General features: G+C 38.6%; 4 protein-coding genes across 4 annotated transcripts; 2 read left to right on the forward strand and 2 right to left on the reverse strand.

The window, feature by feature from the left end:
• Positions 1-1,037: 1,037 nt before the first annotated feature.
• On the forward strand, positions 1,038-3,460 carry LOC132189840 (uncharacterized). Its single transcript, XM_059604651.2, has 2 exons — positions 1,038-1,484; positions 2,641-3,460. The coding sequence occupies exons 1-2, from the start codon at positions 1,283-1,285 to the stop codon at positions 3,333-3,335; spliced, it is 897 nt and encodes a 298-aa protein (XP_059460634.2). The 5' UTR covers positions 1,038-1,282; the 3' UTR covers positions 3,336-3,460.
• A 959-nt stretch (positions 3,461-4,419) lies between these two features.
• On the reverse strand, positions 4,420-6,090 carry MEF21 (mitochondrial editing factor 21). The gene has a single exon (XM_059604486.2). It carries the CDS (start codon positions 6,088-6,090, stop codon positions 4,420-4,422), a length of 1,671 nt encoding a protein of 556 aa, XP_059460469.2.
• A 117-nt stretch (positions 6,091-6,207) lies between these two features.
• Positions 6,208-8,483, forward strand: LOC132189709 (Tetratricopeptide repeat (TPR)-like superfamily protein). The gene has a single exon (XM_059604485.2). It carries the CDS (start codon positions 6,232-6,234, stop codon positions 8,290-8,292), a length of 2,061 nt encoding a protein of 686 aa, XP_059460468.2. The 5' UTR covers positions 6,208-6,231; the 3' UTR covers positions 8,293-8,483.
• A 964-nt stretch (positions 8,484-9,447) lies between these two features.
• AME3 (Protein kinase superfamily protein) lies at positions 9,448-14,495 on the reverse strand. Its single transcript, XM_059603925.2, has 12 exons — positions 14,081-14,495; positions 13,827-13,953; positions 13,040-13,066; positions 12,800-12,953; positions 12,667-12,715; positions 12,082-12,196; positions 11,814-11,905; positions 11,571-11,718; positions 10,774-10,838; positions 10,579-10,676; positions 10,244-10,349; positions 9,448-10,088 (listed from the first exon to the last, which is right to left on the reverse strand). The coding sequence occupies exons 1-12, from the start codon at positions 14,171-14,173 to the stop codon at positions 9,951-9,953; spliced, it is 1,212 nt and encodes a 403-aa protein (XP_059459908.1). The 5' UTR covers positions 14,174-14,495; the 3' UTR covers positions 9,448-9,950.
• Between the last annotated feature and the right edge of the window lie 494 nt (positions 14,496-14,989).

The following is a 14,989-nucleotide window of genomic DNA, read 5'->3' on the forward strand; positions in this document are numbered from 1 at the left end:
AAAAACTTACAACATCATAACAGCAATAAGAATAACATCAAGAGTATAAAAATGGGCAAGGGGTTTGGTTACCTTGGGTAATGGCCAACTCCCCCAATCTCTTCCTCTCTTCACAAAAACAATCCACACACACTAGGTTTAGGGTGTGTCTTGAGTGTAGGGGAGGCTAGGGTTGAATGGGGGGTATTTATAGGAGCTTGGGGCGTCGTATGCTCTGAAAAGTTGGAGAATGGGTTAAAACTACTTTTCAGGATGTTAGCGTACATACTATACTATGGGGCGTATGTACTCACTAAAGACAGGAGCGTACATACGGGTGGTCTCCTGTTAAGAACTGATGAAAATCAAAGGTCCCACAAATGGCGCCAAACTGTTGATGACAGTTTTCCAAGGAGTGACACTGCACAAAATCCGAGGAGTCGTTGATCTATAAAAAGAGGAAAGTTAGGATAAGAACTGCCAAGGTGTGCCGGTGGGGGATAGCTCCGATGCCTAAGTCAGTATTTGATTTGAGAGAGGGAGAGCAAGTAAGCAATAAGAGAGCTCGAGAGATTTGTGATTACCAAATTATAAATTGGAGCTTCCCTTTTATAGCCATTAGGTAGCGGTTGTCGTTCCCCGATTCTTGGCCCCACGTTCCCGAGGATCCACTGTTCGCTATGTGTGGCGAAGTGGATCAAGGGTTATGGGCTACTCCACGATTATGAGATCGTGGGTTTGGCGGGTGGCTTAACTACGCTTATGCTGGACATGGGCTCCCGAGTTATCCTCGGCTACACGTGTCTCAGTTTGGCGCTGACAGCTGGACCATGTTTTGGTGAACGTGGGACTTTGCTTGGGAGCTGGGAATGCACCACGTTTATTAGTGAACATGGGGTTTCCTACATTTGCTGAAGGACCATTGTACTCTCGGTGAAAGGACTATTATACTATCGGTGGGCTAGCCATGGTTCGGTCTGGGCCGACTATATCTCGGTCTGGTCGTGTCTTTAGTGGACTTGCACATTGGACCACGTCTAGAGGTCTGGTGGGCTTAAAGTTGCCGATCAATTACCCAACAAATTGTAAACCATAAATTCGGGCCATTCAGCGAGACTTTCCCTACACCTACACGGAATCGAATGGGAGCGAGGCATAATAGGGAACGTAAATATCTAGAAATTGTAAGTCCATACAAGGCAACCTGCAAAATATCCGACCCAAATCGAACAAGAGGGTAAAAGTTTACGCGATCTACCATGTATTCCAGTCTCACATGAGCTGAGAACCAAGGTTTAAGGATATGGCGACCACCGTTAGAGAAGCCCGAAGGAGAAAGATCATGGAGCGAGGAGCCGACCGTTTAGCCCTCATATCGGGTCGGATCCAAACACTCCCTCCTTCTCTTGACGAGAATACAACAAACGCAGCCTCAGACCCATCATCCCAGCCTTTGCTTTCCAATGATCAGGATCTCCAACCTCAGGTCTCCAATCAAACCACTGGTACGCCCTCTCTCTTTCTCTCTATACTTTGTTTGTTTTGGATGAAAACTTTTCTTGGTAAAACGTTTTCTCGGGAAAGCAGATTGATTGTATTCTGCAAGTTTAGTAAAAGGGCATTGGAATGATGAGTTCATCCAGAAAGAGGAGTTCATCAAAAAGTTTTATGGGATTTGTTGTTCTTGGTATATGTTATGTAATTATGATGTCGTAATTGACTTGTATGCTGTCCTACGCACTGTTAATTACTTGATTGATAGGCTCACATTGGATACCCGCGTGAAAGATTTGGATTGATTTTTTAATGGCTATTTATGGCATTTTAAGTGCACGAATTATAGCTTGTGTATGATATGATAATTTTACCCAAAATTCTCTACATAAGTACTTCATCAAGTTCCCATTTTAAAGAATTTATTCAAAATTGAAGAAAGGTTATGTCATAAATAGGATGTTTAGTATGGGTGGGCTGTTTTACTGGATGGATGTTTGATATGGTGGACTTTGGGTTTTTCTTCATGTTGGCATGTCCACATTGGAAACCTAATGATTTACATGTGATGTTAATGTGGGGTGCATCTGAAGGATTTTTATGGTTGTTTGGAGTTCTATTCACATATAAAGTTATGGCAGTTAGGGGTGGGTAATATATAAATAGGCTTCTAGTTAGGTTACAAATTCATACTTAAGTGAATGAGCCGTGGGAAACAAGGATCAAAGGACACAAATTTAGTGTATTAGTCAATAAGCTTGCCTAGAGCTCTAATCGGACTAAATTTGCGGCAGCACTTTTGGATATGGTATCAAGTTACAAATGACTCGGTTCTTGGAAACAGCGTAACAGTATGCGAGTTTGTATGTGTCCCAAATCTTGCCAAATAAAATATAATGAACCAAGTACACAAATTAAGATGTCATGCTTTTACTTCTGTGACATTCATAGTTTTCATCAGTAAATTATCGCTAAGTTTCATCATGGAAACCTGAAGGGTTAACTCTATTGTCTCAGCTTCACCTAACTGGATCAACCCAAAGAGCCATGGTGCAGTGGACTCTCTTCTGTGACTTGTTTGTTTTTATGAAGTTCTGCTATTCTGTGTAAATGGAATTTGAAAAATTATATTTATCACTCCATGCTCATGGGTCCCATGTTCTGCAGTTTCTCCTCAAGGAAAGGATGAAGCACCTGGTTCTTTGTTGCTGGAACGTGATCCCATCTCTAATGCCAGTCAGACTAATGCTTATGACGGTGGAAGCGATCTGCCACCTTCCTTAAACGAATCTGAGACGTGCATTGAAGCCTTAAGAGCCCCTGCTGCCCCTGCTGCAGAAGTCAATGGCAAAGTGCAGCCAACTCTGGTCCCATCAATCGATCAAAATTCATCTGCTTCTACTTTGGCCTCAGAACAACATCTACAGCAACAAATACAGCGACATAGATTTTTCACTCCAAAGCAAATAACTTCTGCCATTGCAGCATCAGAGAATGTCCGCCTTTTGTCTTCTGTAACTGTAGCCCTTATAGTTGTATTATCATATCTAGGATTTCCGTTGCTAGGTACCTACATCATAAAGAGCATAATAAGCTTTAGGCCGCTCTATCTGCTTTTGCTAACCAATGTGACGGTTGTGCTTGCACAACTTCTTTTTGGCAAACAAAGAGGTTTTCAAAGGCTTGCCATAGATGAAAATGAAACTACTCAACTAAATGGATATGGTTGGGCTGAACAAGTTAGCCGGACTTTGGAGACAGGTCTGGTGATGCAGAAGGCATTTGATGCAGTGTTCATGGATTGCAGTGTCTATGCAGTAACTGTAATATGTGGCCTCTCCCTCGCACATTTGTTCAGCTAATCAGCTGGTATATTTTTGTTTGTTTACTTTCGTTTCGACCAGTTCATATCTTGTATGAATTCATCCTGGATGAAATTGGCCAACCTTTCCTAGAACAATTTATCCTTTGTGCACAACTTTCATTCTGTTTACTTGCCATTGCGATTCTGTATTAATGCATCTTTAAAGAGTGAAGATATAGGTTGGCATACTGTTTTTAGGACAGTGGATTATACGTGGTAAATTTGATGCTGGGGTTATTGTGGCCTTTAAAAACTGAAAAAGTATTTTGCATGCTGATCTGCTGTTCATTTATGGGCATTAGGAAATCATACATGTATGAAATCACAGTTTTCTTAAGAACTGAATTGTGGTGCACTTGATATTAGAGTATCATCTTTAACTGGTAATTGGAATGTTTCCTTACAGTTTAGTTTGAAAGTTGCTTTCATAGAGCTGGAGAACATAACTCGCCTATGGGTGAGACAACAGCAACCTAGCCCTTTGATTGCATAAGCTAATAGCAAAATCGCCTATCAGGTTTACTGGATGAGTATTTTCATACATCATATAGTTTGCTAATTTTGGTAATTTGGTTCAGAGTGTTCCATCTGGTTGGTATTTGAAAGCTGTGCATACTTTCTCTTCATTAGATTAAATGGTCAGAGCAAAATTCCATCTGAAAGGGAGTAAAGGCAAAGGAAGGAACTGTGTAGGCTTTTGTATTTCCCACAAGTTCAACCGGATTGATCCCACTTTCGGTTTGGTTCATTCTTTTGAACTGCTGTCAATTGAGTTCAACTGAATTGGGTAGAATGGGTAGAATGGGTCAGTTTACTGGTTGGATCGATTTAATTTTATCAAATTAATCTTTTTTAAAAATAAAAAATAAAAAATTATATTTCACATTTCATAATTTTTTTAAATACCCAATTAATCATTTATTTCTTGTATCAAAATATAAGATTTGCAATATTTAATTCATACATCACATTGGCTTGTATATTCATAGTATCTTCTCCTATATCTAATATGAAAAAATGTATTTCTGATCAAACTGGGTGAACCATCAATTTAGCCTCATCAACCACAAACAAAAACCAGATCATTTTGATTGAGGCACAGCAAATAAGATACTTGAATTACACAAATGTTGACTTATATCCTCCACTGCAACTTCTAGCATACCCTCGGTTCTGTCATGATGCAAAGCTAGCAGCTCTAGCATCCAAAAGATATCTTTTGAAAATGGTTTTGAATCATCGCCTGATACAAATTCTTGAACCACATTGTTAACCTCAATCAAGCTGCATCCTGGCGTTTTCTTCATCTTCTTGCTTCTTATGAGTTTCCTCATCCTTGACACGCCCTCCCACTTCCCAAGATCTGCATAAATATTAGAAAGCAACACATAGTTCCCTGTGTCATCTGGTTCATACTCCAGAAGGTGCTCCATAGCAATAACAGCGATCTCAAGATTGCAATGATTCCTGCAAGAACTTAACAAAGAGCCCCATATCTTCGAATCTGGCTTCATTGGCATCTTCTTTATTGTGTCGAGAGCCGGAACAAGGCGCCCTGAGCGACCAAGAATATCGACTAAACAACCATAGTGTTCAATTTCCGGCTCTATATGATAGTCTTTTCTCATGGAGTCAAAGTACTTCAGTCCCTCATCCCACAAACCAGCGTGGGTGCAGGCTGATAAAATACCAAGAAAAGTAATTCCATTGGGTTGAACCTTCGCTCTCTGCATATCTTGGAAGAGTTTAATTGCTTCGCGAGCTTTCCCATGATTTGCTAGCCCTCCAATCATGGTACTCCAAGATATCACGTCCCTGTCAACCATTTTATCAAACAACTGCCATGCTTGATTAATACAACCACATTTGGCGTACATCTCAATCAGGGCATTACAAATGTTAGTCTTGCACGATAAGCCATTTTTGTCTGCGTACATGTGAATCCATTTCCCAACCTCAAGAGCTCCAAGCTGTGCACATGCCGGCAAAACTGACACAATACTAATCTCATCAGGCTCAATTCCTACCACTTGCATTTGGTGAAAAACATCCAAAGCATCCGCATAGCACCCGATTCTAGCACACCCCGAAATCATCGTTGTCCAAGAGACAATAGTCTTGTTTGGCATATCCTCAAACATTGCTCTTGCCTTTCTCATCTGTCCCAACCTAACATGCCCAGAAAGCATACTATTCCAAGAAATTGCATTTCTTTCAGTCATGTCCTCAAACACTTTGTGTGCGTCTGTCAAATTGTCACATTTGGTATACATGTCTATTAGTGCATTCTCTATTATCAAATGCGACTTCGGCCCAAACTTACACAACTGGGCATGAACCTGCTGGCCCAGAAAGTGACACAAAAGCCCTGCACAGCACTTTATCACAAATGGGAAGGTGAATTTATCAGGAAAAATGGGATTTTCAGCTTGCGGATGTCTTAGCATTTTCTTGTACAAGACGACTGCTACACTAAATTTATGGTTGTGTGTGTAAGCTCTGATCATAGCATTGTACAAAAACCCATTTGGCTCAACCACTTGATTGAAGAGCAAACTTGCATACTCCATATTCCCACTGCTGTCACACACATCCACCATTTTTGTCAACAAGAAGTTGCTCTGTGACAGTGACAACTTCACAATGGGGGCATGGATTTTCTTCAATCCTTCCATGTTTACGCAGTTTCGCAACACAGGCACGAAAAGATCTTCCAATTCTCTAATGACAAAGGCGCTGGTTCTTGTTCCCATTAATGACTTTTGTTAAAGATCTTTGCAATAGTTACTACTAAGCAACTGAGTTGGAAAAATGCTATCCTATTTAATTTCGTGATATAGATGCGAACTTCGTGGCGCGGGGTACGAGCAGAAGTTCCAGCTCTATAATAAATAATGAGTGAGCGACAGAGATTCGCGAATCTGCTGAGGAACTGTTCGAAGAATTTGTTACTTGAGCAGGGATTGCAAGGCCATGGGGCTGTAGTAAAAATGGGGCTTGGGCTTGATTTGATGTTAAACAATGATCTTATAGATATGTATGGAAAATGTGGCAGAATAGACCTCGCTTGTGCTGTGTTCGATAGAATGCTTGAAAGAAATGTTGTTTCTTGGACATCTCTAATGTGTGGCTACTTACAAAATGGTAATGCCAACGGGTCGCTATCACTCTTTCGCAAAATGGGGTCTTCGGGCATTAAGCCAAATGAGTTCACATTTTCAACCAATCTTAAAGCATCATGGATTTTGGGAATCCCAGAAAATGGAATGCAGATCCATAGTGTTTGTGCTAAAACTGGGTTTGAATGGGTGCCTGCAGTGGCCAATTCTATCATTGACATGTACTCTAGATGTGGAAGAATTAGTGAGGCGGCTCAAATGTTTGACAGCATGCCGGTTAGGAATCTCATCACTTGGAACGCGATGATAGCTGGATACGCACTTGAACGAAATGGTGATAGAGCTCTACTTTTGTTTCAGAAAATGCAAGAACAGGGGGAAATCCCTGATGAATTCACATATACGAGCACATTAAAGGCTTGTAGCAGCCTCGGAGCAATGCAGGAAGGAGCCCAAATTCATGCTTCGTTGATTACAAGAGGATTCCCATTTTTGGTTCAGACCACTATTGCAGGTGCCCTAGTTGATCTGTATGTCAAATGCAGGGACTTGATTAAAGCTCGGAGAGTATTTGATCAAATTGAAGAGAAGAATGTGATATCCTGGAGTGCACTAATTCTTGGTTATGCTCAAGAAGGCGATTTACTGGAGGCCATGGACTTGTTTAGGCATCTCAGGCAGAGTAAACATCAAGTAGATGGATTTGTTCTTTCAAGCCTGATGGGTGTCTTTGCTGATTTTGCACTTGTAGAGCAAGGCAAGCAAATACATGCCTACACCATCAAAGTCCCATCTGGACTAGACATGTCAGTGGCCAATTCAATGGTTGATATGTATCTCAAGTGTGGGTTGACAGATGAGGCAGAACAACTTTTCAGTGAAATCCCGGTGAGAAATGTTGTTTCTTGGACAGTTATGATCACTGGCTACGGAAAGCATGGTCTGGGAAAAAAAGCAATGCATCTTTTCAACAAAATGCAATCGGATGATATTGAGCCCGATGGTGTGACTTATTTGGCCGTGCTCTCAGCCTGCAGCCATTCTGGACTCATCGAAGAAAGTCATGAATACTTCTCAAGATTGTGTAGTGACCCAAGAGTTAAACCAAGAGTAGAGCACTATGCTTGCATGGTTGATCTCCTTGGCCGAGCCGGGCGCTTAAAAGAAGCTAGGAATCTCATTGAGAGCATGCCGCTAAAACCCAATGTGGGGATTTGGCAGACACTGATTAGTGCTTGTAGAGTACATGGAGACCTGGAAATGGGGAGGGAAGTAGGAGAGATACTTTTGAGATTAGATGGCGACAATCCGGTCAACTATGTGATGATGTCAAATATTTTTGCTGAGGCAGGTTATTGGAAAGACTGTGAGAGAATAAGAGAAACGGTGAAGAAGAAGAGGTTAAAGAAAGAGGCAGGACGTAGTTGGGTGGAGATTGACAAGGAGGTCCACTTTTTCTACAATGGAGAGGACACACACCCACTTACAGAGAAAATCCATGAAGTGTTGAAGGAAATGGAAAAGAGGATCAAAGAAGAGGTGGGTTATGTTCGTAGGGTGAAGTTTGCACTGCATGATGTGGAAGAGGAGTCAAAGGAGGAGAGCTTGAGAGTTCATAGTGAGAAGTTGGCAATTGGTTTGGCATTGGTTTGTGGTGGATTGGAAAATGGAGAAAAGAGGGTGATTAGGATTTTCAAGAACTTGAGAGTTTGTGGGGATTGTCATGCGTTCATCAAAGGTTTGTCAAAAGTTTTGAAGGTGGTATTGGTAGTGAGAGATGCAAATAGGTTTCACAAGTTTGAAGATGGCTTGTGTTCTTGTGGGGATTATTGGTGATCATATTCTTTTCGATGCTGCGGATTCTTTTCTTGAAGTAAATGGCTTGTGTGTCCTCACCATTTGTGTTGCTCAAGAATTAGAAAATCACACTCTTTTGGTCAACCAGATACTGTCCTTTTGCTGGAAACAAGGCCATATAACAGTTTTAGAAATAATATACCTTCTCTTTACAATCCCATTCATTCAGATTTTCCACATCTTGTAAAACAAACATATTTATTAATGTTGCATACTCAACTCTTATTTTACTTCTATATAACTGAGCTGATATGACACTACCCATAAGTCCTTGGATTAGCTTTTATTAAAAGAAAAAAAAATACAAGGGTTGATGAGCACAGCTACATCAACCCAATTGTAAAAAAGTTGAGTATTTAGCATTACTCATATCGTAAATTCTGATTGTCCTTAGAATTTTAAAAATTATAATAAAACATTTATAATTTAAAAAAAAAAAAAAAAAAAAATTGTAATAAGATCTTGTAAATTTGACCGATAGAAATTGATTATATATCATGAGAGTTTTTTTGTTTTTTGTGGCAATTAATGAGTAATAGAAGCTCACTTGGTTTAATTTTTAAGTTTTTGTTATATTAGATTAGATACAAAATTCTAAAATTTAAGAATTCTTTTGTTAGCATCTTCACTTTAATTTTTTTACAAAAATGGACACTAAATTGAGGTTTAGTATATTTATCAGACTAAAATAGGTAATTACCTTATCTTAACAAGTAAAGTACAAGTCATATATTACTAAGTAGTAGGCAGAGTCTATGCAAGAATCACAAATCAAATCTTTTCTTCTCATAAATTGGGGTTCGAAGAGAAGGGAAATGTTCGAAAAAAATAAAAATGCTACATTACAATTACATATAACCTAATTATTCTGCTTGTACAGTCATCACCCAAATAAAGCGCCAAAGCCTGAAGGCTATAAAATTTTTCTTCTTAAAAACATGGGATTTGACTTGTCAAGTTATGACGTAAACAGATAATTTTTAATAAATCACCATTAAATTTTAAATCCAATGATTATTTTTATTGTCACATCAATGAGTTTGCTGGAAGCAAGAAGGTTTGCCAATGGATCACAACTATTCTTAATGGATCACACATTGCTCAATGGATCACAACTATTCTTAATCCTCAACATCAATAAATCTCTCTTTTCTTTTATACCCAGTGATTGATTACAATAGACTTGGGTCCAGTCCTTACTACCGCAACAAACAAAGAAAATACATTGACAACTCTTCCACGACATAATAAACATGAACCATGAAAATATGAGCCAAATATGAGGAAAACATTGACCCCTAACATTTCTCTAGTAATGAGATTTGCCAATGCTCTGTGACCTGACCAACTGGGCTTGTAAAATGTGTTCAAGTCATGTGCCTTCCATATTTCCAACTTTGTTGATTCTAAACCAGGAACAAAATCATTTATTTACAAAGCAAAATCAACATCCATTAAACACTATTTGTACAAATACATGCAAAGACTCCTTGAGCCAGCTCTTTATCATCCCCTATGCTCGTCTCTCTTTCTTTCTCTGTTTTCCTTTCTTTTTTTCTCGGGAAATGCCAGCCTCGTCATCTACAACGAGACAAGCCTTTGTAGACCATAAATTAGCTTCCATGATGCCTGCTTTCTCAAGTTAGACTCTTAAAGAAGGGATGATTCAGAGCTTGTCGAGCTGTGAGACGTTCAGAGGGATCATATTTCAACAAATTAAGCAACAAATCAATGAGAGGGGATCTTGAGGACTCTACATATTGAGATATTAGATCCTGCATAAAAAAGCATTAGTTATCACACCCTTGACTCTGCACATATATTCCACAACATATCAAAGAAAGTAAACAATTTAATCCCCCCGCCCCAAAAAAAAAAAAAAAAACTCAAAAAAAAAGACCACAAAGGAGAAGAAAGAAAACTAGTAAACCTTCAGACGGTCAAGCTTATTTACAGCTCTAATACTCTCCCTTGAAACTGCTCCTTCCGGCCAATTTAGACGTGACCCTCGCCTGAAATATTTTTCAGCACCTCGGCTGCATATCACAACAAAGGCAAGCAAAGCACGTAAATAAGTGATTTAGTAAGATCTAATTATATTCCTCAATGCATCAGAAAAACTATTTCTTAAATCAGTGTATGGAACCTTCACGGACATGCACTTATGAATCATCAAAAAGGGCTTGTAGATGCAAAACATGTCAATATGTAGATGCAAACATTCTTTCAAGGGAGGCAACTGATTCAAAAATATTCACTACTTACTCAGCCCTTCGAATCATATGCTCTGGCAGAGGTCCCAACACCCTCTCCATCATTGCCAAATGCTCTAGGTTCTCATGGGTCTGAAATAATGCTTCACCCTGACAAAAGTTCCGTGTCTTAACAATTCCTAACTAGATATTACATATCCAAATCAAGCTTAATATAACCATCAAAAAAATAAAAACCAAAACTAACCCAGCAAAGTTCAACAAGTATGCAACCAACACTCCATAAATCACATGGATAACTCCATCCTAAACCTGCATGTCGTGTATACAACACCGTCAGATAAAACAATTATGCAACTGAGAAATTGTTATCCAGTCATTCTTTTTCATAATCAAGAGCAACTATGTTTCTATAAAAGAAGGAAAAAAGAGGACAGCCATATATTTCAACCCTATAAAACAAAATCCCAAAACTTAACTCAACAGGACGAGTCTATCCTTTTAAGCAACTACAATACAAGGGAATAAATAGAAGGCAAATCATTTGAAATAGATGGTATAAAGTGGGACAACACCAATAAACTGAAAAGACTTGTTGCATCTTCCACTATGTAAAGCATCAATGTAGATCATGATTCGTAGGGTACCAAATGACTGTTTTGAACCATGCTATGATTTCATATGACCCGGATTTCTGTTTCAGTGACCAAATTGTACCCTTGTGGCCCATCATTTCCTTACCTTTTTGATATTCTCTCTAGAAATCTCCTTTCATAAATATCTTTGTGTACGAGTAAATTGCTTCTCTTAAAAGAAATTTAAGCCCTCTCCCGTGAAACTCCTTTAACTATGATTGATCTGACCATTTTCTTTAGGCAGAAAATGAAAGAGATTTCAACAGCATCCAGAATTTTTTTCTTTTATAACAGCATCCAGAATTATTTTATCCACAAACAAACTGTTTTATTGTTGGAGTCAGAACACAATGCACGTAAACCAAATGAAATGAACAGATTTTCACTTGCCAACACCATAACTATTTACCTAAAATAACCTCAGGTGCTCTGTAATGCCTCGTTGAAACAACGGAGCTATGATTCTGATTATCAAAGGCAGTACTACCAAAATCAATCAGCTTAATGGCACTAGACTTGGGCAAGCACCTGAATTGCGTTTCATCTGAAAAAAACCTCTGTACCATTCCAAGCATTTTTTGAAATATATCAAAACTGAGTCTATACCATATATGAAATGGTATAATTTTTTATATTATAAAAATCCAAATACCTTACAACCAGGAAGCTTTACATATTCAGAAGACACAAGAAGTATATTTTCTGGCTTCAGGTCAGTGTGAATTAAACATAAGTCATGCATATCTGCCGGATATGATAAAGAAAAGAAACAAGTTAATGATTAAAGACAAAATCAAAACAAACTGTTCACCCCTGAACAATCAAAGCAGGCCACGAAACAGATCTGGGTGATTGGTTAGGAAATGTAAGAAAAAAGAAAATGAGAGAGATAAGCCAAAGGCAATGAACTATCCACACACATGCAACAGATTCCAAAAGCTGTCGTCCAAATTCCCGAACAAGATCCACAGGGAATGGGCAGTATTTATTTCTCTTTAGAAAATCAAATAAACTTGGTCCAAGCCTCTCAAACACCTGATAACACCATTAAAATGCATCCAAAGGAAGGTTCCTGTTTAGTTCCCAGTTGTATGAATAAAGTTCATATGGACAAATTGAGACAGCAGTACTACAATTGATCTACTTCATTTGCAAAGTATACAAAAATCAATCATCCAAACCTCAAAGAATGGAAATACAGCAGGTCTAAGAGAAGTTATAAGCAAGCATATAACACAGCAACAACAAAGACAATACAAAAAGACAAAAAGACAACAAAAAAAAAGAGAGAAAGAATCATTGATCCAGAAAAATAGGAGAGGGTATGTATTCCCATAGTGAGCTAGAAGTCAACCCATCACAAGACAATACAGAAGTAAAAGTAACCTCATTACAGAATGCAACCCAAGGCAATTAAGTATTATAGTTTCCTGTAAAAGAACACAGATGTAATGGTGCAAAAGGCAATAAAAACAAAAAATAAAAAATTTAATATAAATACTTACAATGCATATGTGATTGCGGTAGTCAAACCAGTTCTGTATCTGAACGCAGCTGCAGAAACGGATCAAGATGCATAAAAGTTAGATCATGTCCTAAAATGAACCAGTAATAAGACAAAACTATGTAGGTACGTACTGTGAGTTTCCTTTATCATTCTTGGCAAGATGTTGAAGTACATCAACCTCAATCATTGCTGCATCACGGTATTTACGTATGCTTCGAACTACCTTGATTGCCACATATTCTCGTGTTTGTCGGTCCCAACATTCCAAAACTCGACCAAATGTGCCTACAGCACTAGCAATATGCTGAATGACACAAGCAGAATCACAAAAACATAAAATCTTGCAGACATCAGGGCACTTGACAGCTAACCTTCACCAATCTTGCTGAGTATCTTATCTGCCAAAGAGATACTCCAAATCAATTATGATACAAAAATTAACTACTAAAACCCAAAAATACTACTTAATAAATTTACAACAAATCTGTATCGAGAAAATTCTCACAGAAACCAAAGAAGCAGGGCATTATGGTGCACAATACACGAGCCATAAATAAAACCATTTTTACAATCATTGACTAATTGATCATATAAAATGCATAACTCAGAAGCTATCATAGCACAAAGAAAGAGAACTTCCAGAATGCTATTCACTAATTTGGTTATAGAAGCAATCAACAAGTTGATGCAAGCATTGTGCCCAAAAATAAAATGTTCAAACAAGTCCAACAGATTTAAGGCCAATACAATATTAGACCATGCAGTGTATATATCATAGGCAGAGATTATGACCTGCTATAACTCATAATAAGGCCTTAGAGCTGAACCACATACAAAAATTCATGTGTTGGCACCCATCCTGACGTAAACTATACTGCAAATCGATTAGTTGACCATATCCAAAGTTTCCCTATTCCAAATCTTATCAACACAAAAACAAAACAAAAAAAAAACAAAAAGTTCATAAATTTATAAAACTATTAGTCTACAAGTCTTCTTAGACAGATAAGGAATCCCAAATTCAACCCAATTTCATGCAACACATTGGCTCACAATTGAAACTTCAGGTGCATTAAATTAAATTCATACCCAACAGCGGTAACAGAAGCAACAGCAAAATTAAGCAACACAAACTGAAATAAGGAAAGTAAAACGGACATCTAGGTGTGAGATTCTCGCCGAGATTGAAGACGTAATGCCCTTCGCGATCGTCGTCCCTTCTCGGCGGCGACCCATGCCTTCTTCTATCCATCCCTTCATTACTCACCACCTCTGCTCGTTTCCCCTGCAATAAGCCACCATCCAAAACCCTCATCAAACAAAAAGGAAAACCCTAACCTTCGGTTTGAGGCGGATTCTCTCTCCGAAAACCCTAACTCCAAAGAAAAGCAAGAAGCAAGCGAGGGACGTACCTGTGGTTCAGATGGCGCCACGTCCCACGTGGGCCGAGGCCGTTTCCTGATTCGCTGCTCCCTCTGCATCCCTTCAACTTCGACGGCCACCATTCACACCCAATCGATTCGATAACCTCCTCTCTTCCTTCGCCGGGTATGTATATCTCCGTGTGCGTCTGAGTTTATATATCTGCAACAAAAGATTAAAACTCTGACAAGATTTTTAGAGTCTGAGATTGAGAGTGAGCTCAAAATCAGATTCTCGACACAGAGAGAGAGAGAGAGAGAGAGAGGGGTTGGGATTAGGGTTTTTTATAGCTTAGGAATTAGGATGCTCGCTCCGGCGGTTAATTAATGGTTTAGAGGTAATTTTCAAACGTGCCATTTCTGCTACCTTTCACGTGTGGTCCGAACATTCGGGTTTTCCGGCCAAACTGGGTGCCCGATTTGAGCTTTTTTACAAACTTCCTGCCCACCACCCTTTTTTTCTTTGTTTTTTCTTTTTTTTCTTTTTTAATAAAAGAGAAATATTCCATAACCTAGGAGTAGGCAAAAACCTGCCCACCAACTTTCGAGCAGCTTTCAATCCGAATGAGTATGTTTTTGTAACACCCTCAAAACTGTATTGATTAATTCAATTTATTATAGTAGGGTTATTGGTAATATTTAGGGGTGAAAAGGGGATTATGGTTAACAGTTATTGGCTAAAACTGTTAATTATAACTGCATAGATGGTTAGTAAAATTTACTAACCGCATCCGCTAATCACCTACGCGGTTAACCGATAGTTATCAGTTAGTAACTCTAATAACAACTAACTGCTTTTTAAAAGAAAAAAATTAAAAAAAATAATAATAATAATTTAAAAAAAAAAAATCAAAACGATGTCATTTTTATAATAATACGATAATATCATACTAAATACGA

Source organism: Corylus avellana, chromosome 9, assembly GCF_965113065.1.
Source record: "Corylus avellana chromosome 9, dhCorAvel1.hap1.2, whole genome shotgun sequence".
Taxonomy (NCBI): domain Eukaryota; kingdom Viridiplantae; phylum Streptophyta; class Magnoliopsida; order Fagales; family Betulaceae; genus Corylus; species Corylus avellana.